At 40.2% G+C, this 23,880-nt stretch overlaps 1 protein-coding gene and 1 long non-coding RNA gene across 2 annotated transcripts in view; one reads left to right on the top strand and one right to left on the bottom strand.

Moving 5' to 3' along the window:
• Positions 1–369: 369 nt before the first annotated feature.
• P2RY1 (purinergic receptor P2Y1) lies at positions 370–6,344 on the top strand. The gene is made up of 2 exons (XM_072792214.1): positions 370–1,546; positions 4,047–6,344. The coding sequence occupies exon 1, from the start codon at positions 385–387 to the stop codon at positions 1,504–1,506; it is 1,122 nt and encodes a 373-aa protein (XP_072648315.1). The 5' UTR covers positions 370–384; the 3' UTR covers positions 1,507–1,546; positions 4,047–6,344.
• A 2,121-nt stretch (positions 6,345–8,465) lies between these two features.
• LOC140613809 (uncharacterized) overlaps positions 8,466–23,880 on the bottom strand; it is a 218,525-nt gene continuing 203,110 nt past the window's right edge. The window contains exons 3-4 of the long non-coding RNA XR_012014700.1: positions 20,254–20,474; positions 8,466–11,873 (exon numbers count right to left, since the gene is read on the bottom strand). This is a non-coding gene — a long non-coding RNA (uncharacterized lncRNA). The remainder of the gene's footprint in view (positions 11,874–20,253; positions 20,475–23,880) is intronic.

Genomic DNA, 23,880 nt, shown 5'->3' with positions numbered 1-23,880 from the left:
AGCGCGCCCCCTCCCGCACCCTCTCCCGCGCGGACCCCGAGCGCGGCCCCTCCCGTGGGGAGCCCCTGCGCGTCCCCTTCCGCGGGGACCCCGAGCGTGCTCCGGAGCGCGCCCCCTCCCGCACCGTCTCCCGCGGGGACCCCGAGTGCGCCCCCGAGCGCGCCCCCTCCCCCGGGGACCCCGAGTGCGCTCCCGAGCGCGCCCCCTCCCACACCCTCTCCCGCGCGGACCCCGAGTGCGCCCCGGAGCGCGCCCCCTTCCGCGGGGACCCAGGCGCCGGCCCCCTCGCGCCCCCCCGCGCTCCCCGGTCCCCGATGCTCGGGGCGGCCCCCGCCCCCCGCCCCCGGGCCCCGGCCGGAGCAGCCGCGTGAGTCGGGGGCGAGCATGAGCGCCGAGGCGCTGTGGCCGCCGCTCCCCAACGGGACGGCCGCGTTCCCGGGCGGCCAGGGCGGGCCCTGGGGCAACAGCACGGCCTCCGCCGCCGCCGCGGCCGCCGCCCCGTTCACCTGCGCGCTCACCAAGACGGGCTTCCAGTTCTACTACCTGCCGGCCGTGTACATCCTGGTGTTCGTCACCGGCTTCCTGGGCAACAGCGTGGCCATCTGGATGTTCGCGCGCCACATGAGGCCGTGGAGCGGCATCTCCGTGTACATGTTCAACCTGGCCCTGGCCGACTTCCTGTACGTGCTGACCCTGCCCGCGCTCATCTTCTACTACTTCAACAAGACCGACTGGACGCTGGGCGACGCCATGTGCAAGCTGCAGCGGTTCATCTTCCACGCCAACCTGTACGGCAGCATCCTGTTCCTGACGTGCATCAGCGCGCACCGCTACAGCGGCGTGGTGTACCCGCTGCGCTCGCTGGGCCGCCTGCAGAAGCGCACGGCCGTGCACGTGAGCCTGCTCGTGTGGCTCGTCGTGGCGCTGGCCATCTCGCCCATCCTCTTCTACTCGGGCACCCAGGTCCGGAGGAACGGGACCGTCACCTGCTACGACAGCACCTCGGACGAGTACCTGCGCAGCTACTTCGTCTACAGCATGTGCACCACCGTGGCCATGTTCTGCGTGCCCCTCGTGCTCATCCTGGGCTGCTACGGCCTCATCGTCAGGGCCCTGATCTACAAGGACCTGGACGACTCGCCCCTGCGGCGCAAATCCATCTACCTGGTGATCATCGTCCTGACGGTCTTCGCCGTGTCCTACATCCCCTTCCACGTGATGAAAACCATGAACCTGAGGGCCCGGCTCGATTTCCAGACCCCGGACATGTGCGCTTTCAACGACAGGGTTTATGCCACCTACCAGGTGACCCGAGGGCTCGCGAGTCTCAACAGCTGCGTGGACCCCATCCTCTATTTCCTGGCAGGAGACACTTTCAGGAGGAGGCTCTCCAGAGCCACCCGGAAGGCCTCCCGGAGGAGTGAGGCAAACTTGCAATCCAAGAGCGAGGACATGACCCTCAACATTTTATCCGAGTTCAAGCAGAATGGAGACACGAGCTTGTGAAGAGGCAGGAACCACCGAGCACCCCCGCTCTTGTGACACGGTAGGATGCTTAGTCAATAGAGTCCAGCGTTTCCCTTCCCGCCTCTAAGTTTCTAGTGAGCTCAGAACAAAGTAGAAGTAGAAGATGTAGAGAAGTAGAAGAAGTAGGAGAAGAATTGAAGTAGTGAAGTAGAAGTAGTAGTGAAGTCAAAGTAGAAGTAGTGAAGTAGAAGTAGTAGAGAAGTAGTAGTGAAGTAGAGAAGTAGTGAAGTGAAGAACAAAGTAGAAGTAGTGAAGTAGAAGTACAGGAAGTAGAGAAGTAGTGAAGTAGAAGTAGGAGAAGAAGAATTGAAGTAGTGAAGTAGAAGTAGTAGTGAAGTCAAAGTAGAAGTAGTGAAGTAGAGAAGAAGTAGTGAAGTGAAGAAGAAAGTAGAAGTAGAAGTAGAGAAGTAGTGAAGTAGAAAAGTAGTGAAGTAGCAGTAGTGAAGGAGAAGTAGTGAAGTAGGAGAAGTAGAAGTAGTGAAGTCGAAGTAGAAGTCGAAGTAGTGAAGAACAAAGTAGAAGTAGTAGTTTTGTTTTGTTTTTGTTTTTGTTTTTAAGTGGAAACACCCATCCCCACACTTAGCGTCTTTGGGTCCCCTTTCAGGCCTCCCTTTCTAACTAGACGTGTGTAAATCGAATTATGCTGACTCAGTTAAATGTGCGCTTTCTCATCTGCCTTTAGAATTGAAAGTGCACTTGAGTCCCAGAGCTGTCCTGATATTAATTTCTAATTAACTGTTCTGCTAATCATTTCTCCCGCGGAACTCGATTCACTCAACCTCAGCTGAAGAGGCCTCAGCTGGGTGTCTCTTCTGGGCCTGGAGCCGTAGGGGGTGACTGGCTGAGTTCCTTTGGAGAATCCAACAGAAAGGTCAAGGAATTTAAAAACCTGAAACCTGATTGTTTCTCAGTGTAACTTCTAGAAAAGTGCTGTCAGGTGCCAGATGTTTGGTGGTGGGAGTCTGCACGTTTTATCGTACAGGCAGATTGCATTTGGAATAATCAAAGTTCATGTGCTTTCTTTGTAAACACCGTGAACTCTTAGACTTTCCGTGATAAAGAACGTTTACTTGCACCGGGGCTCTACACTGCCTGAGGAGTTTGTGTCCCAGCACGAAGGCTTAGAGCTGTAAAAACAATGTAAAAAAAATCACAGATCTGCTGCAGACCAGGGCTGAAGACTGTTGGACAAGAAGATATTATCATCAGAGGGAGAATGACAGTCATTCACCATGTGGGCTGCAACTATATTTTCAAGCGTATGAGGCAAATAGGAGTGGGGAAGAGATGAAGGGGTTTGGTTTGGTTTGTTTAGAGGAGACCATGTTCGAATAAGGACTTCAGTTTAAACCAAAAGGGTGTAAAGGTTCTCTTGTACCTCTTCAAAATGTTGGAAAAAGTCAAATGCAATATGTAAAAAGGAAAAAAAAAAGGGGGGGCAGCAGCAGACTTTGTACAGATTTTCTTGGTAGAATGAAAAGCTATAATCCTTTAAATGTGAAGATAAAAGATCCATTAAAGGAAAAAAGCTACAAATATATGGGAGAGAGAAACACAGAGAATTAAACGTATGTGGTATGTAAGGTGCCACAGCACTGAAAAGTTGTGGAGACAACAAACCCAACTGCTGATAGTTTAAGAGAAGACTGATGGTCAGTGGTTCTCCCCCACCCCCCCCCCACCCCCCCCACCCCCGCCCTCGGCCAGGCAGTAATGAAAACTCAGCAAAATACTTCAGTAATTTTAATAACAGTTTTCAATGAATATTGAATTTCAATGCATAAATATTGAATACTGCATTTCTAGCTATTGAAATGGTCAAACTCTGTATGGTGTAGGCTAATGAGGTGAGGTGACATGATTTTTAACTCTAATATATCCAATATCAAAGGAGTTTTTGTCAAAACTAACCTCAACAAAGCCGGCATGAGAGTTCACAACCGATGGTGGAAAACCTTGTTGGAAAGCGCTTTGTAAGTGAAGCGAGGTGGGGGCCGTCTTGAGGCAAGAACCTGTGGGACACGGTGACAGGAGGGTCAGATCTGGAAGGCAGTGCCTGTGGTACCTGCGTGGCCTGTGGATGTGAGACCTTCAGTTCTTAGATTCATCCAGGCTTTGTTCACAGAGGTCCATGAAGAAAAGCAGTGTCGAGCCTTACTGAAATGTGATTTTTAAAAAATATGTTGAGGTTAACGCACAGAATTATAGGAGCCGAATCAAAAAGAAATTAGATGTCTTACTGACACCACCTGGTTTTGAGGAAAGAGACTAGTTAAGGTTCTCATTTGGGGTAGGGTCCTCTCCAGCATTCCTTGTCTGAGTAGAATCCTAAAGGAGAACGTATAAAACCTGTCATGACTGATCCCTGGCAAACATCACGCTCAGGGACACAAGATTAATAGCCACTGCATTACCCAAGGTGGAGATTTCGAAGCCTGTACCATCCTTGAACTCATGAGCTAACAGTATACATTTCTGAAATATTTCCTCACCATTCACTTTAGTTTTCTTCCCTTTAGGTCTCAGGATGCCAGCCTGGTTTACAATACATGTTACATCCATTGTTTCAGCTCCCAGAGAACTTTCCTTTGGACTGTGGATCCAGTGAGGTGGACAATGCCTACAACAAATTCCCTTTTACTTCTTGGCATTTTTTTTTTTTTTTTGGCTTTTTTCCAGGGCTTCTAGTGGACAATGACAACACGTGAATACATGCCAAACAGTAACACGAACGATCTTGCCCAACCCCTTTCTAGGCACCGAGAGGTCTCTGGGAAGAGTCTGTGCTAACGGTAAAGACATTCAGAGGGTCAAGATGAAGCAGTGACCTGTTGGCTGGGAATTTGATGACGTAAGTGGGTATTTTAACAGTAAAGGCAAAATCTGTTGGCATTTTGATGAAAGAACCGCTGATATTATAGAACTTACAAGTTAACTCAGTTTTACACTACAAAATGATTTTAATGCCAAGTTCAAGGAATTTTTGGCTCACCGATTGACATCTCTGACTCTTTTTCATTTGCGTTTAAATGATAAAACACAAATCAAGAAGAGATACAGCAGAGAGTAGGATGCAGTGTTAAAAGCATGACATTGCCACTTGGCCAACTGCAGGACTCTTCACCCTTTCGATACCACTTCTCCGTGGATTAAAAAACTTAGAGGACACCCATCTGTTGGGACCCCAGGGGACGTGCTAGAGCGTTATAATTATAGGCGGCCAGAGGTGCATGAAATCTGCCACCGTATCTTCCAAGACTCTTCAGTTCCAGGCCTTGGCTAAAAATGCTCACAAAGCTCACCAATTATGACGTGTACCTGTGACCTAGGAGTTTTATCAATCTACTCGGACAGGACAGTAAGCTGCCTTCGGATGCAAGAGATGTCTGTGCCTATAGCAGCTGGGACTGGACTAGGGAAAATCAAGATGTGTAAGTAGTCACAGATCTACTGAAGCTTTAACTTAGCTGGTCAAATTGTACCTAAGGTAATAGTATTTATTGATGAAGCTCACAATCCTTCAGTTGTACAGCTTGAAAAGCTCTCTTGAAAGATCAACTATGCGGATGTCAATTATATTTATTAAAATGAACTATAAGTCACACTAGTGTATTTTATGTAACGTGCTGCATAGAGAAAACGCGTTACTATAAACTGTGCTTTTCAAATACCAGTATCTTGAAATGTTTGTCGTAAGATGTTTTTGATCTAAAATATGAATGGATGGATGTCTTGTGATACAAGAGGTTAATTTTCCCTAGAAGTGCTTGTGCATGTTTACCTTTTTGCTTAGAATCCTCTATACAGACCCACTCTGGTGTCCAACTTGTATAAGCTCAATAATAAATACAAAATATCTCTGCCAGACTAGGCCTGTATTGTCTGTATTTTATATGACATAGACAGGTTTATATTGTCTTTTCAAGACCTTTAGAATCGTACCCCCAAATATGGTTGAAGCTTCCAATTCTAGTGCAGAAAAGTTGTCCTAAATTCCAAGTAGATCTCTTACATTTTTAGAAGCCCGGAGGAATGGGCGTTGGAGATAGATTAGACTTTAAGGAAAAACTAGGGAGAGAGGGGGAGAGAAAGAGGCAGGCAGCTGTTGCGATCCCTTACTGTCCTCAGTTCTGCTTATTTTTTTGTTGTTTCTTCTTAAGGTGAAAGAGTATAATCTTGAGTTCTTTCAGATAGTTTCTAAGTAACACACTACCAGCAAGTTCAACACTGCTATTTTAATGTATTTGTTGTTCAGTTGGTAACTTTAACTCAAGTTTTATAGTGACAACTGTGTATGATTTGGCTGCTGCAGTCTTGCAATTTTTTATTATGTTGTACACCGTACAAATTAACATGAAGGGGAATATATGTTACTGCATCAAAATTTGTGACTTTGAATTCTAGTCTGTCTAGTGTTTTTGCAAAAATGTTTATTTTTATATTATCTGTGATTTTAATATGGTTGAACTAGATTTCTTTGTGATTAACAGTTTCACTGAATGAGCGGTATGGAAACAGTGTTACTTGACATTTTGAGCCTTCTCAGGTTTATCTAAATCAACGGTAGCTTAACAAATTCCAGACTTACTGTACGTAATTGTGTTTTTGATAAGAGGAATGTATGTATATTTTTTCTAAGTTTGCATGCAGGAAGTGTACAATACCGTGTGTTTGTGTATGTGTGTGTCTAAGGCATGCGGCCACCTTACTATCTGCTATTTATAATAGGAGAGCTTTGGTGTGATCATGATCATCAAAATTGTACCTATTATAGACAATTAAAACTGAAAAAGTCTCAATAAAACTGTAACATGTGATCTGATGGTTTCTATGTTATTATAGTGTTAATACTCCTAAGTTTCTCCAAATTTTGACACCTACTCTTGTGGCTGGCATCGTGTGTATTTCCTAAGGTGTGGCCTAGACAGTAAAAAGGGAAGTGTTAAGTTAATTTATAAGCTTATCATTATTTGAAGAAACACAGAATCAATATGTATTTTCATACTGGAGTTTAAATGTGAGCTATAATCTTTTCTCCTCTAATTTTTAGCCAGGGTGGTAATTATCCTAATAATAATCCTTTGTGGTTTCTGTGTATCCATTAGCCAACATTGCCAGCTTCTTTCAAGTTTATTAAAAAGTATATATCTCGTCCCATGTAGTAAAAAAGTATATAATGGAATAGATACATACTTAGAGCATTACCTCGCCCCCCCCCCCCACTCTCCCCGTCAGTGGAGAAGGTAAGTGCATAATGGTCCCATGTTGGGTTTTCTGGTTGTCTGCTGAGACAGGTGCCCCGTCACAGAATCCTGTGGGTTGAAAAGCAAAAATCACTTGCATCCCTTAAGATGCGGGTCACTCAGTTTCAACTCCTTAATTAGCTATGCTATCCAAACTTCCTTCATTAGGAATCTTCCTCTATCAATATCAGCTTGGTAGAGTTTTGTGGGTGTGTATGGGTGTACTTTTATTTAGTGCATGCGTAGAAATGATAACGTTTAAATTTTCAAAATCATTTTGGGATTGGAGTCCGAGAACCTTCTCTCTCTGTAAGTAAATACACTGCTTTTAAATTCTCTTATTTTTTTTAAATTCTCTTATTTTAATAAACTGGAAAGTTTATATGCTGTTCAGAAGGTTTAGAATTTTGCCCCCAGATACAGTCAGGGTTTCCAGTTCCAAATGTAAAATGCTTGCCCTTAATTCAAAGTAGATCTGTTACGGTTTAGAAGTCTAATGGGATGGGGCATTAAAGACACAACAGATGTCACTAGGAATCCATGTTAATGTTAATACTGCGCTTACTTGTTTGAGCCTGTAAGGTTATGCTGCTTTGGGGTGGAGCCTGGGCACTGACCTCTCCAACCAGCAAGCAAAGTTACTGGGACCCATCTTGGATGGAGTCCAGCCCCTGGGCTGAGCAGCTGACAGTACTGCAGCTCCTTAAAAATAGACCTGGATAAGGAGGTAGGGCGATGGGAGGCATGTGGGGGCAGTCCAGGCCTGTACATGGGGGAGAAATGCATGGCCTTTCCTGATGAGGAAAAAATCACCAGTATCAGGGTAGGAAATCCTTGATGACAGATTGAAATAGAGGCCTTGAGATGATTCGATTTTATCCTATCGCCTCATTTTGCTGGTGGGAGCAAAGTTTTCCATTAAAAAGTGGAGCTAGCAAAGAACTCGGGGTTCTCATTCCTACTCAAGCATGCCTCCCACATTGCAGGACTCTTCACACTGTCGATCTTGACCTGATACTGGGTCATGATGAGCACTCTTTATCGAAATAGATCAGACTTCTTACCTCAGTAAAGCTTTGGGATTTTCATTTCAGAAACACAGGCACATACACACACTTATTTACGTGTACTTGTGTCCTGGGTCACAATAGACATTTGATATCTCAAGAATCATTTGATTTCTCTGAGGACCTGGCCAAAAAAGATAAACACTACTCAGTACAAGGTGGTGTAGGGTTACAGGAACAGGGGATGAGAAATGTTTTTCAGAACAACTTTTAAACAAAGTGGTACTCAGTTATTAATTTTGTTATATACATCCTCTTTTAATGCTTCTTTTTTTTAAAGATTTTAATTACTTATTCATGAGAGACACAGAGAGAGAGGCAGAGACGCAGGCAGAGGGAGAAGCAGGCTCCATGCAGGGAGCTTGATGTGGGATTCGATCCCAGGACCCTGAGATCACGCCCTGAGCCAAAGGCAGACGCTCAGACACCCAGCCACCTAGGCATCCTTTTTTTTTTTTTTTTTAATGTTTCTTAAGGGGATCCCTGGGTGGCGCAGCGGTTTGGCACCTGCCTTTGGCTCAGGGCGCGATCCTGGAGACCCGGGATCGAGTCCCACGTCGGGCCCCCGGTGCATGGAGCCTGCTTCTCCCTCTGCCTGTGTCTCTGCCTCTCTCTCTCTGTGTGTGACTATCATAAATAAATAAAAATTAAAAAAAATTAATGTTTCTTAAGCTTACATTTGCAAATCCCAAAGAAACAGCATTTAGCTTCCATCTAAGGACAGCTATTTGCAGTTATAGAGCTTATAATTGAAACTTAGATTTATATAAATTCTGAAGTTTGTTCTTCATGTTATCCCTGCTCTGTGAATAGTTAACAGGAAAACAGCAAACATCCACTATGTTTAAGGGCATTGGCTTTGCAGTCAAAATGCCTTAGGTTTGAACCACCTTCTACCACTTATTAGCTGTGTACCCCGGGCAGTTACTTGCACACTGTTGGCTGTGTGTTCCTCAACTATAAATTGAGCATAATTGCAGCTCAGAGATGTTGGGGGAATTACATGAAATAGAAAATGCAAAGCACTTCCCACATAATAGACACTCAATAAGTGGCAGGCTCTTTGAGGCTGCTAAGGCCTTTGCCACTCCGTGCGCTCTCTTTCGTTGCTGTTTCTAGGATTTCTTTTGTCTTCTTTCATGCCCCGAAGGCTTTGTGGCTCTCCTCGAAATTCTTGTTGTGGAATTGAGTGCATATAATATTTTCTTTTGGAAGCTCCATTGAATATCTGAGGTCAGATAATAAGCAAGTGTTCAACTTTTTGATGCTTTGCACCGTGATATGTACTGTGCGGGACAAAGAGATGTAAATGAAGACGGGCGCAGCTAAAAATATATCACCAAGAAGACACTGCTGACCTCCTTAGCTGGGCCTCACCACTCGGGTTCACGGTCTATTTTCAGTTGCCACAGTCCAAAGTCTGCTCTTCGGTTTTGCAGATACAGAAACTTGATCTCGACAGTTCACCTAGAGTTCACCAACTCTGGGACACTGACTCACGCCAAGCAAACTGTGACAAGAGAATCATTTACCAACTAGAATGCCAGTTTATGAATATACAACAGCTATATCCCAGTCACAATAACAGACATCTGCCTTTTTGTTCAATCTAATTATGGATCAGAAAGTTGCCTACAGAGCTTAAGATAAGAACACAGAGAGGTAATATTCTTGAACAGCATTTCCAGTAAGACAGAGGAGCTAAAATAATTGCCCATCCCTGAAGATACTGGTTGTAATAACCAGCAACCATCCTGCATGTGGAAAAATTTTCCCTCCTTGAAGTAGCTTAGCACATAGATGGAGAACCTCACATGTGCTTATTTTCTTTTAAAATCAGTCACTGCCATTATTACTTCTTTTCTTGCAAAATGTGTTTCAGTGATGTCTCCCTGTGGTGGTGGTGGTTTTTAAGGCTGCAGTGCTTGCTCAGGTGGAGAAACTTAAAAGATACCCAGTTGGGTATGACAGTAGGTCATCACACATGCCATTCCAGAGTTCGGGACAAAGTTGTAGCAAGAGAGAGAAGTTTCGGAATTGTCCATTTACAAATGACAGCTGGGGGGGCGAGGGGTGAACCATAGAACATGCAGACATTAGGATAGACTGAGAATATGGAGCAGGAGTCATAGAAGATCCAGGACAGCCTTCTGAGGAAATCAGTCTCAGAAGAAAGTTTCCATCAAGAAGTTAGTCTGTGTCACTTGTTACAAAAACTATCATCAAGAGCCTCTTAGGTTTAGAGATTAGGAGTCATTGGCATTTGGGGCACCCAGGTGGTTCAGTGGTTGAGTGTGCCTTTGGCTCAGGTTGTGACCCTGGGGGTCCTGGGATCGAGTCATGCTCTGGGCTCCCTGCAGGGAGCCTGCTTCTCCCTCTGCCTGTGTCTCTGCCTCTCTCTCAGTGTCTCTCAAGAATGAATGAAATCTTTAAACACCATGTTTATAAATCATTAGTATTTGAGAGAACTTTAAATTCATAAAAATAGTAACTACTCCTGATCACTAAAGTGTTTTGGTGAAGAGATTGAAGAAAATAAGACCGCTTAGAGACAGAAAAAGGCATAAAGAGATTGCTTGATAATGCCGAGGTAACCAAAATCCATGGGGAAATGAGTAGATGGATGACATCAAAAGGATAAAGGGAGGGGCACCTGAGTGGCTCAGTAGTTGAGCATCTGCCTTTGACTCAGGTTGTGATCCCAGGGTCCTGGGATCAAGTCCTGCATCGGGCTTCTCACAGGGAGCTTGTTTCTTCCTCTGCCTCTCTGTCTCTCATGAATAAATAGAATCTTAAAAAAAAAAAAAAGGATAAAGGGAAAGGGGTGGTCTAGGGAAGGAGTGGCTATAGGTTTTGAAGTTGAAGGGCCATCGTAATAGACAAGAGCCTTAACTGTGAGGCTAGAGCACTGGATGGGTCACTGATAGGAAGATTATAGAACAAAAAGATTACAGGGACGGAAATGAAGGTTGGTGGATGACAGCAAAGAGAAGAGGGCAACTAGCAATAACTAGTTACTGTTATTCTCAAAAAGAGTTGACAAGGCAGTGGAGGGATAATGTCAACAGCAGTGGGGAGCTAGGAGATTACCTATCCGTTCCCTGATGTGTAAGGGTAGTAATATAAAAGTGGCCTCTATGGGAAAAAGAGGGAGATAAATATTTTATTGGGTGGTTGTTAGCAGCTTTTAGTAAGAGAAGATTGAGTGTACAGGAGCCTCCTTTAGGAGGAATTGTGTCTCCAGAACACATAGCAAAAAAAGGGGTGAGATGTACCACCAACAGAGGGTAGAAGTGGGAGGAGAAGGGAATGAACTGGAGGATAATACTTTTATGACAAACTTGTACCAAGGAGGTCATTCTAGACCACGAGGAGAATTGAGGCAAGTTGCAGAAAGATGCCAGAATGGGAATAACCACTATTTCATTAGTGGTTGGCAATGTTTTCCTACATTCTAAACAGATTCTTCATAGACAGAATTGGGGAAAAGGAAATGGATTAGCTTTAAATGGTGATTGAGAGCTTGTGAGGTGTTTCAAAACATGGCTGCAAACTCATTATTGCCATTTTCTCTAAGAACTATGATCTATGGTTCTTCTTTATTCTGAGAGGGTTTGTGGTGGTTTTGACCAATAGAATATGGCAGTTGAAGTACACTATGATTTCTAAGGCTAAGTCATAAACAGCTACAGTCTCCAGCTTGTTTAGAACATTCTCCTTGTTGCTCAAAATTCCTATATAAGAAGCTAACTACCTTGAGGCCACAAGGCCCTGAAAAGACATATAGGTGGGTGTGTGGGTTTTTTGTGTGTGTGTGAGAGAGAGGTGAGTGCTGGAGAGAGTGCACATGTGCAAGCCAAAGAGCCTGTAGCCATTCAAATCCTACTAGCCCACATACCAGACAAGTACATGAAGAAGACTTTGATCCCAACACCCAGTCATTCTAGTCACTCCCAGCTGCTTGAGTCTTCTCAGCTGAGGCCTCATACATCATAGAGCAAAGAGAAGTCATCTTTGCTGACACTTGTGTGAAAATCTGTAAGGAAAACAAAATCATGGTTATTTAGGTGTTCTGGGGCAATTTGTTACAGCAAATTAATGGCCTAAGACAGACTATAATGCGGGTTGCCGGAGTGGTGTCATCTCTCAGTTACTGCTTTCTTTTGCCCTCAGGTGGATGTGGCCAGGGTAGGGGTAGAGGTTGGGAGTTGGGTTGATTTAGAAATATACGGTGTATTCCCAACCAGGGATACTATTCAATTATATGTACAAGAACAGAGTAATGGATGATTGGTTAAAGTTAGTGCTTAATCATGGAAAAATATTCTACTATTCTATTCCTTGCCTCCAAAAACAATGACATGAATGTTGAAGTTTGAAAATGGAGAACAGTTAGAAGGCAAGTTGTATTAATCTTTGAGTATAAAAGGATTTCACAGAGAAGAGGATTTTGGCTTAACTAAAATAGGCTGAAGGCATTGTTATAAAGGTGGGTGTGAATGTAGGATAGAATTAAATATTCAGGAGGATGAAGGGGTGGTATTAACCTCAGGTTTTTAATTTTTTTTTTATGTTATTTACGATAGTCACAGAGAGAGAGGCAGAGACACAGGCAGAGGGAGAAGCAGGCTCCATGCACCGGGAGCCCGATGTGGGATTCGATCCCGGGTCTCCAGGATCGCGCCCTGGGCCAAAGGCAGGCGCCAAACCGCTGCGCCACCCAGGGATCCCAGGTTTTTAATTTTTTTTTAATTTTGGGTTTGGGATATGAAGAGAACAATGAGCAAATGCAATGGATTGAAAGGAGGCTGGTCTTAGGGAGAAGAAAGGGAGAAAACGGGCTCATTGTGGGCTCAGCAGGTAAAATAAGTTAAAGGTAACAAGGCAGACTAAGAAAACCACAGAGTTAAAGAACAAGCAAAGAGGTTTACATTTATTGTAGTAGGCAATGGACAAATCACGCAAAGTTCTAAATCATGGAAATGACACGATAGAGAATCTGGCAAGGGAGGCAGAGGCCTGCCAAGACACTGTTGCTCCAAGCAGGACAAAAAATGGTGGTGGTGGTGGTGGTGGCAGCAACATACGGAAGCAGAAGCATGAAATAATCTATAGGGAGAAATATCCAGCTGTAGTGTGTGAGTACAATGGAGAAGAGAAAAAGAAAAGTCAATGATGACCGAATTTCTGTCTGGAGAATTAAGAACAATGGCATGAATCCTGATGGAAATGGAGGATTGGAAAGGAAAGCAGGGGTGTACGAAACATGAAAATAGTGTGTAAAACTTGAAGACCCCTCTGCAAGAAGTATTCCACTTAATTCTTTGAGCCTCTCTTTTGCTAATCTGGCATAAATTTCATGTTGTTCAGTTCTCCTGCCCTTGTCCTTGAATTTATGACTTCACATCTAAAGGAGTTGAGCTGTTGAAAGGAGGGCAACTGGTCTACATTGTTATCTCTTAACACTCTCAGCTTGTGAGGTGGCCTATGTGCACACTCCCCAGTCACCACTTCTTGCCATTCATGAGAGCCCTTCACTTCTGGTTCGGTGAGCAGGCACCAAGCCCTTCCTGGGATAATAGCATCTTACTGTTGGGATCTGGGGAAGGCATGGGCATCCTGCTGATCTCTCCCAGTCCATTTCTTTAGATACACTACAAAACTATTTCTATTCAGGGATGTTAGGCCTTAGGAAAAAGGTAAAAGGAAAATCTCAAAGTAGTAAGAACACAGTAAACAAAAGCATGGATAAAGAATAAATTTTTCTTCTTTTGAGTTTTCTAAGTTTGGGGCTTGAGGCAAAAAATATACTGTTTGACTTGGTTCTAAATGTATGTAGGGAAAATAGTTAAGATGATTACTTTTTAAATGGGGAAAGGTAATGGGACACATAAAGGGAGATAAGATTCCTATACTTCACTTGAACTGGCAAAATGATGACAATAGTAAATGGGGAAAGTTATGTTTATATAATGTAATAGAGCTACAACTAAAATAGGTATACCTAAAAATAGGTATACAAAGTGATATACTAAAAAAAATAGATGAAACAAAATGAAATTCTGAGGAATATTCAAGTAACCCACAGAAAGGAAAACAAATGAAAGAAATGATAAATCCTAAAATATCAATAATAACATTAAATGTAAATGGGTCTAAGTACTCTAAGCAAAACATACAGATTGACTGGATTAGAAAAACACAACCTAACTTTATTCTGTCTATAAGAAGACTACTTCAAATATAACAACATAGGCAAATTGAAAGTAAAAGAATGAAGAAAGACATATAAACACGATTTAAAGAAACACAAGAGTAGCCATATTAATAGCAGATTAGAAGAAAGAGCAAAAAAGAATTGACTGTGGGGGAGGTTGTATAATGATAAAAGGGTAAATACACCAAAGTATGCCCCAAAAAACAACATTGAAAAACATGTGAAGCAAAAATTGATAGAAGAGACATAAATCCAAAAATATAATTGGAGACTTCAACATCCTTCTTCCAAAAATAAAACTACTAGATAGAATATCAGCAAGTACATAGAACTCAACAACATGACCAACAGGCTCCAATTCATGTTCAGAAAACCAATAGTAGCAGAATAATAGCAAAACATATCATTTTATCATGTGTGCACACCCTGGATCATACAACAAACCTCAAGAAATTTAAAAGAATTGATATCATATAGAATATGTTCTCTGAACTCAGTGGAGTCAAGCACTTGGAAATGAACGGCACACTTTTAAATAATCAATAAGTAATCCATGGGTCAGAGAGGAAATCTCAAGAGAAATTTCATAAAATAAAACTGAATTAAAATAAAAATGCAACATATCAAAATTTGTGGAACACAACTAAAAAGCATCTATTAACAAGTTATAGCCAACACACTTAATGTTGAAAGACTGAATGGTTTTCTTTTCCCCTAAGATGGGGAACAAGGCAAATTCAGTGCAAAGGCAGTACTGAGAGGCAAATTTATAACATTAAATTCCTAATTAGAAAATGAGAAAAAAATCATATTAATTCTGAGCTCCCATCTCAGGAATCTAGAAGAAGAGCCAAAAAGTAAATAAAATCCAAAGCAATCAGAAGGAAGGAAATGATAAAGAACAGAAATTAATGAGATGTAAAACACAAAATCAATAAAAAAAATTTAATGAAATAAGAGATAGGTCTTTGAAAAGATCAATATAAGTGACAAATCTCTAGCAAAACTGACCCCCAAAATACCAATTATCAATATGATGAATGAAACGAGATATAACTAACGACTATGCAGACATTGAAAAAACAATACGGAAATATCACAAATATCTTGACACACAACCATTTGACATCTTTGATAAAAATCCTCTAAAAATATAAATTTATCACAATATATCCCATATGAAATGGATCATTTAAATAGCCCTGCAACAACGAAAGTGAATTTGTAACTTAAACACCGCCCCCCCCAAAAGAATTCTGTAGGCCTAGTAGGTTTCACTGGAGAATTCAACCAAATATTTAAACAAAAATTCACACAAATTCTACACGGTTTCTCCCAGAAAACAGAAAAGGAAATACAGCTGATTGTATGAAATGAGTGTTTCCATGATACCAAAACTAGACAGAGTACAAAAATAAACTATAGACCAATATCCCTGATGAATGTAGTCACAAAAATTCTTAAAAAAATATTAGCAAGTAGAATACAATAATAAAAAAATTATAAAAATATAAGAATTATCATGACCAAATGCAACCTGGGATGCAAATCAGATTTAATATTTAAAAATATTAAATATTTTTATTTAATTTTTAATATTTAAAAATATTAAATAATGATTATTATACTAAGATGGAAGAAAAATCACATGATCACATCATTGGTGAAGAAAAAGCATTTAACAAAATACAACATATATTCCTGATAGAAATTCTCAGAGAAATATGAACAAAGGGGAATTTCTTCAACTTGATAAAGAGCATCTATTAAAAAATAAAAGACAAAAACTGCAGCTAACATTATACTTAGTGGTGAAAGACTGGATGCTTTTCCCCCAAGAATGGGAATAAGGCAAAGATTTCTGCGCTTACTGCTCATATTCAACATAGCGCTAGAAGTACAGTTTGGAAAGGAACTAATAAAACTGTCTCCCTATTCATAGATGTTACGACTGCCCATGTAGAAAGCCCAAGGAAACTCCAAAACAAGGTCACATAATGGAAGATAAACATCAATACAGGTATCAACTATATTTCTATATACTAACAATGAATGAGTAGATGCTGAAATTAAAAATTCAATATCATTTATAATTATTCAAAAAATTAAGTAAAATCTATCAGAAACATATATAGGACTTTTATGCCTAAAACTACCCAATGTTGTTGAAAGAAATCAAAGATTTAAGTAAATAAAGAGATCTAATTAATGGATTAAAAGTCTCGCTGTAGTAAGATGTTCCCCAAAATGAGATACAGGTTTGTTGGTATTTCTATCAAAATTCCAGCAAGAATTTTTATGGGGAGAGACAAGATTGTTCTGAAATGTATTTTAAAAGACAAAGATGAGAAAGACTAAAGTAGGAAGAATCAATACTACCCAATTTCAAGACTTACACAGCTATAGTAATCAAGACTGGGTGCTGTTGGCAGAGGGATAAAAATACAGATTAATGGAACAGATTAGAGAATTCTGAAATAGAGTCATAGAAAACCAACCAACTGAATTTGGACAAAGGTATAAAAACAATTAAATGGAGGAAAGATAGTATTTCCAACAAACAGTGCTAAAGCAATTGGACATCCATGGCCAAGAAATAAAGGAAAGAAATTGCCCTAAATCTCATAACTTGGAGAAAAATTAACCCAAAGTGGAGCGTGAGTTTGAATGTAAAATATGTAACTGTGAAACTTTACAATAATCACAGATGAAAACCTTCAAGATCTAGGACTAGAGAAGGAGTTCTAGAGGACACCAAAAATAATGATATATAAAGGAAAGTTGATAAATTAGATTTCATCAATCTTAAAACCCAGATATTTTTCCATGAGAAATTGGTCAAATAAATTGTGATAAAACTATTTGATGAAATACTATACAACAATAAAAAGGAACAATACCCTGGATGAACTTCCAGAGAATTAGGATAAGTATAAAACAAATCTCAAAAGGATACGTGTGTATTAGTCTATTTTTATAATTCTTGAGAAATAGAGAATAAATCAGCAGTTTCCAGGGATTAAAGAAGGAGTACGAGAGGGTGAGAAGTAGATGTAACTATACAATGGTAACATGAGAGGGATTTTGCGGTGATGGAAATGTTATATATCTTGACTGTGTTAATGTCAATGTTCTGGTTGGGATATCCTACTAAAATCTTTCACAATTTACCATTGGGAGAAACTGGGTAAAAGATTCATGGGATCTCTTTGTATTTTTTCTTAACAACTACATATGAAACCGTATCTCAAAATTTAAAAAAAAAAAGTGAAATTTAAAAAGATAATGAAAGTAGGCATATCTAGAAAGAACTTAAATATCCATCCACAGATGAATAACTAAACCAGTTGTGACCCTTACAATGGAATGCTACTTAGCAACAAAAAAGTACATCTACAAATATGTTCAACATGGATAAATCTAAAAAACACCACGCTGGAGAAAAAGAAACCAGACATAAGAGTACATTCTTGATTTCATATACATAAGAGTACATTATGTATATGAAATTCTAGGACAGGCATAACTAACCTAGAGTAACAGAGAAGAGATTGGTAATTGCCCAGGGCCAGAACCGTGTAGGCATGAGCAAATGACTGAACAGTTGCAAGAGGGGATTCTTAGGGGGATGCGTGTGAGGTCACGATTGCAGCGTGTGTTGCAGGTATCTATGTTGGTCAGTACTCATCAAACTACGCTTCAAAAGAAGTTTTTTGTTTTTTTTTTTTTAAAAAGAAGTACATTTGGTTGTTTGCATATTATTCAGTAAAATTCTATTTAAAGAAAGAAACGAACTAGGGGTGGTGGAAGGGGAGGAGGGCAGGGGGTGGGGGTGAATGGGTGACAGGCACTGAGGGGGGCGTTATTCTGTATGTTGGTAAATTGAGCACCAATAAAAAATACATTTATTAAAAAAATAAAAAACAAAAACAAAAAACAAAAAACAAGAGCAAAACCAAGTTCTAACACCTAGGGCCTAGGTTTAAATAAAAAATTTTTAAAAAATTTTTAAAAAAATGGGGAACCCTGGGTGGCGCAGCGGTTTAGCACCTGCCTTTGGCCCAGGGCGCGATCCTGGAGACCTGGGATCGAATCCCACGTCAGGCTCCCGGTGCATGGAGCCTGCTTCTCCCTCTGCCTATGTCTCTGCCTCTCTCTCTCTCTCTCTCTCTCTCTCTCTCTGTGTGTGTGACTATCATAAATAAATAAAAAAATTTTTTTAAATTAAAAAAAATTCTATTTAAAGAAAGACAACAAATAAAATTGAAAAAATAGAGTTGATACTGTAATTTTTGTTGTTGTTGTTGTTGGAAGTGGTAGCAAAAGAGAAATACTCTCAGGAATGTAATTCTAAGAGAGGACTCTGTTCATCAAATGTCTGGTAGATGCAAAAAAGGGGGGAAGGGCTAGACCATGCATGCCTTCCTCTTTCCCAATCTTCCCTAATCTCCCTTGGCTAGTCTGAGAGAAAGAGGAATGAATTACCATGAAGCTCAGATGTAGAGGAATCCAGTCACCAGATGGGCCATACAAGATGGAGATTCATCTTATGAATGAGGTGAAGATGAGGGAAATCACAGCAGGACTGTGATATGAAAGCCTAACAAATTGGGGGCCAATATTCTATAGTGTTTTGGAGCAAAACTCAGTTGGATTCAAATCCTATTACAGACTACGATTAAGCATGAGAAATTGGGCAACATACTTGATGTTTCAGAGTCTCAGTTTTCTCATCCAAAAAATAGGGTTGGTAATACCAATCTCCTTGTGTTACTATGGGGTATACATGAGGTGGTTGTGCGAAACTCTTTGTACAACTGCCTGGCACTTAGTAAGTTCTCAGTGAATGGACAATGCTGGAGTGTGGGGCTGGGAATGTGGGAAAAGAGCTGGACAGAGGCTGAAGGACTCAACAGAGTCAGCTGCAGAGGGCAGAGGGGGAATTTATGAGGCTTGGAGTCCAACTGGAAGGACTCAGCTGAGGAGGCCAAGACAGACTACCCAGAGAAGCAAAGAAGGGGAGAACATAGGATGTCTAAGAAACCCAGAAGTTAGCAGTGATCAGGAGGGCAAATGAGGAAAAAGAATGAGCATGGAGGGAAGCAAGAGTAGTAGGCTTAGCAGTAAGGAGGTGATTGGAGCGGAGGGGAAGGAAGCCCAGAGAGCGGAGGGTCAAGAAGGAAATATGAAGGAATATTGTGTTCTCCAGAACAAATCAAGAGAACCAGTTGCTCTGAAAGATCAAGTAGCAAGATGGAGTGATTCTGAAGTGTGAGGTCGTTGAATGTGTGTCTCTGTTGATATTGTTGTTGTTGTTCATGTCTCAACCCCGAAAGAACAAGCAGACCCTGGTTGCCAGGATGTATTACTCCTGCTGCTTCCAAATCCAATTCTGGCAAGCGTAGTCATTCCCCATGGTATTCCTGTTAGCATTTATACAGTGCTCATTAGGACTTGAAATCTTTTCAGCCTTGTCAAATTCCATTATATGGCACAACAAATCTTAACTTGTAGATTCTAGTGTTTCTTTTCACATCAATTCAGTTTTAGAACCAACAGCCGAGACAAAGGGAAACAAATACTGTATGATTTCACGTATATGTGAGGTTAAAAAAAAAAAGACTAACAAAACAGAAACAGTCTCATAAATACAGAGAACAGACTGGTGGTTGCAGAAGGGAGGAGGGCAGGTGACATGGGTGAAGGGGATTAAAGGTAAAACTGTCACTTAGAAAATAAGTCATGGAAGTGTGAAGTACAGCACAGGAAATACAGTCAATAACGTTCTAATAACTATGCTTGGTGACAGGTGGTAACTAGACATGTCCTGGTGATCATTCTATAATGTATACAAATGTTGAATAATTATGTTGTACACCTGAAACTTATATAATATTGTAGGTCAACTATACGTCAATCAGAAAGCAAAACAAACCATGCCACAATTTTTAAATTAAAAACAAATAAAATCAACTGCTGAAAATAATTTTTTTGGTATTCTTCTACTGAAGTTTTTCTTCATAATAAGAAAACTATCACTTTATTAGGTGTTTAGCAATTAAAGAAGTATACCCTCCTGTACATTAAAAAAAAAAAAAACTAAATAATTGAAATAACAATACTAGGTTTTTCAATTCATTTGCATGTAAATTTATAAATTGTTTCAACTAGTCCACTGTTTTCTATGTATTTACTTTACCTTGAAAACATCCAAAGAGGGGCGCCTGGGTGGCTCAATCAGTTGAGTGTCCGCCTTCAGCTCAGGTCATGATCCCAGGGTCCTGGGGTCCAGCCCCACATTGGGCTCCCTCTGCTCCTCCCTTCTACTTGTGCTCGCTCACGCTCCTCTCTCTCTCTCTTTCTCTTTCTCAAATAAGTACATTTTTTTTAAAAAAACATCGAAACATTCCTTTCATCTGCCTGCAATTAGAGCAAGTAAATAATAATATTTAATGCTATAAGTATCTGGACATTCGAAATTGCTTTCTTTGGTGGAAACAAATATTTGGGGGCAAAACTGGAGTTGATCATAATCATATGCAAGTAATAGTTCTATGGAACAGCCAATTACACCACTTGAGCTATGTGAATTTCCCACAATGCACTTAGCTCCATATTGTTCAAAAACAATGTTTAAAAACATAAAAACAAAATATGTTTTCCAATATTACTTAAAATAGAGTTTGCCTTTGTCATGAGGAGTAACTTCAATTTTTGCTTTCAACGTTTTCTCTTAAACAATTCTTCAAATACTACGTTATCATCCAACCACAACAGATTATTTTCTTCAGTACAAATTGTAACATGAAACTAAAACAACCTTATAGTTTCCAAATCTAGAGCAAATACAAAGAACTTACATTGTATTTTAGTTTTGTTGACAATTATATTTGATGTCATCTAGAAAAAAAATCTATCAAATTCTCTGAACATTAATGTATCTCAGGGATCTCTTTTACCTTTTGAGAGGAATACAATGTATTTTCTTAAAAATTAATAATTATACTTGAAATCTATTTGCTTAAAAGTCTGTACATTTTTACCAATGATATCTATAATTTTTCCTGACTTTAACCATGATTCTTCCTTGAAAAATATTGCAAAAATGTGAGGAAATTAAACTATATTTTAATAAAAATTTTATATTTTAAGAAAAAATTATGTGTACACCTGAAATTAACATATGTCAACTATACTTCAATTAAACATATTTTTCTTTAAAATTTTTAAAATAAAGAAAAATTACCTTAAAAATAGGGAAAACCCCAAACTCAACAAAGTGTATAGGGACATGAGGAGATCAGAACCTGAGTGGGCACCATTATGAATGGCTAGAAAGATATTTAGAAGACATGATCAATAGGATTTGTTGAATGTGGGATGAGGAAGAGGGAACAGTATAGACCACATATAACTTCCAAATTTCTAGCTGGAGCAACGGGTGGAATGAATGGTGGGGCCATTCCAGGCCTGGGAAAAGGGATGAGGAAATTCCTCTTGACTAATTGAGTCTAAAAGTAGAATTCTAATAAATAGGATTTTGTGTTTTCCAGCCCACTCATTTGCTCTTATTTAAAAGTATCTTGTTATGAATAGGGCAAGATTTAAATATTCTGAAGAAATACTGGTTAGAGGGCAATTGAAATTGTCATAGGATTGCTAAATATAATTGCTAGAGTCATGTGGATCAGAATTGGGCCAAGTATCCAATTTTGTCAAGCAAAGAAATAATCTTTTATGCATTAAACAGACTTTGAGTGCCTACTGGGTATCAGTCGTCACCATTAAAAGAGTTGGGGTGGGATGCCTGGGTGGCTTAGTGGCTGAGTGCCTGTCTTCAGCCCAGAGCGTGATCCCAGAGTCCCGGGATCGAGTCCCACATCGGGATCCCTGCATGGAGCCTGCTTCTCCCTCTGCCTATATCTCTGTCTCTCTCACTCTCTGTCTCTCATGAATAAATAAAGTCTTAAAGAGTTGGGGCATAGTAGGGACAAAATATACACAATCTCCACTCTCAATGGTGTCTATGATTGACTGCAAAGGTATAAATGATGAGTAGAAGATGATGAAGATAAATTCATCTCAAATCATTACAAGTGCTATGAAAAAAACAAAACATGATAAAGAACACAGTAAGGAAAGAGGGACTCTAAAGTGAGGAAGAAAATGACATGATGCTTCTGAAGGGTTGGCCTTTGACCTGAGCCTTTCGCAGTGAGAGGCTGGCCGTAGAGAAACAGGGAAAGACATTTTAGAGCGTGGACTCCAGATTTCCTATACAGGGGAAGCAATCTGGTTGGAAGAAGTTTGAGAGGACTTTTTTAGAAATGGCATTTGCATAGAAAACACACTCTATTTGCTCATGATGCATATTAATTTGAGATAGAAGGAGCTGATACAAAAAAAAAAAAAAAACCCAAAACCCCACAAAACAGATGACTGACTACACTCTCTTTATACCCACCAAACCACTCTTTGGACTACTAACAGTCCAAGCAGAGAGAAAAGCACGAATAAAGGCACAAAGGTAAAACTAGCTGGGCTTTCCCAGGGGCTGGAACCTGTAAAGAAATAGAGGAGTGGGTAATAAGAGATGAGCTCCAGAAGGGCAGGGGGATCATGTCATACCTGGCTTGGTTCGTAACAAAGAGGATTAGAGGGTATGCTAATTGTATACTCGTATGCTGGGCATATTGGTTCTGTTTTATCTATTAAATCCTCAACTCAGCATCTGGTGCAATTACTATTAGTAATAGTCACTGAGAAAAAAACAGTACATTTAGAAAGAAGAGCACACAACTTTGTTGTTACACTTTCAACCTCTTTATGTAAAATACTGTCTCAAAATGGTTTCAGAATAGCATTTGCTTGATGCTGAAGGTGTACTTTAAGTCCTGTTCTGGAAAGATGTTCTGTTTGTCACCCAATGTAATAATAATAATACTCAAGATTTGTTGAATTTCTGATTAAAGATAACTGGTATAGTTAAAGCATGTTGGAAAAACAGGCAAACTGGTGGGTAAAGCGGTGTATTTGCCCTTACGACATTGGTAATTTTCTTCCATTAACATCACCAAATATCTGATGATGTTGAAGCATTTTCTTTGGGGCAGGGTTGGAATATTAGATTTTAAAATTGTTTCTCTCCTCTGCCCTATCAATTTCTTATCATATGTGCAAATAGGGGGATGAATTGCCTAAGAATGTCATCATAGTTTTCTTACATAAAAGTGGGGGAAAAATGTATGAGATAATTAAGTTACAGAACCTATAACAAGTGAAAATGTGAACATTAAAAGCCAGAGCTTTTCTTTTCCTTTCATTCTTTCTTGAAAACCCAAGCCTTTAGTGTGGAAAAATGTTTAAGACCAGGTACCCAAGTTAACGGATTGATTAGACCAATGATTCATTCATTCATTCTATAATTATATACCTCCAAATAAATAAATAAATAAATAAATAAATAAATAAATAAATAAAATTATGTACCTCCTGCTTTTTTGGGTGATATCCAGAGGGAAAAAAAAAGAGAATAGTTATCAAATGTATCATCTGTATAATTAAATTGTTTACAGCCTAATTGATGAAACAAAACAGAAATATAAAATGTTTATAAGCAGGAGAACTGATATGAGGCAGCAGTAGAGGAGATATCACCAAGCAGTATAGGTTTTGAATGCCGGAGAGCACGACAGATCATTCAGGGCAGTGGGAGCCTCAGAAACTTCAGTTCACTTGGTTGGCCTCCCTCCTGTCTGGACATTTTCTCGGTGCAGACAGGTTTCTTCAACAGTATACACCCAACTGAGGTCAGATCAGGGTTAAA

The sequence above is a fragment of the Canis lupus genome, chromosome 22 (genome assembly GCF_048164855.1).
Source record: "Canis lupus baileyi chromosome 22, mCanLup2.hap1, whole genome shotgun sequence".
NCBI lineage: Eukaryota > Metazoa > Chordata > Mammalia > Carnivora > Canidae > Canis > Canis lupus.
The sequence above is the reverse complement of the archived record's forward strand: the minus strand, read 5'-3'. Positions and strand labels throughout refer to the sequence as shown.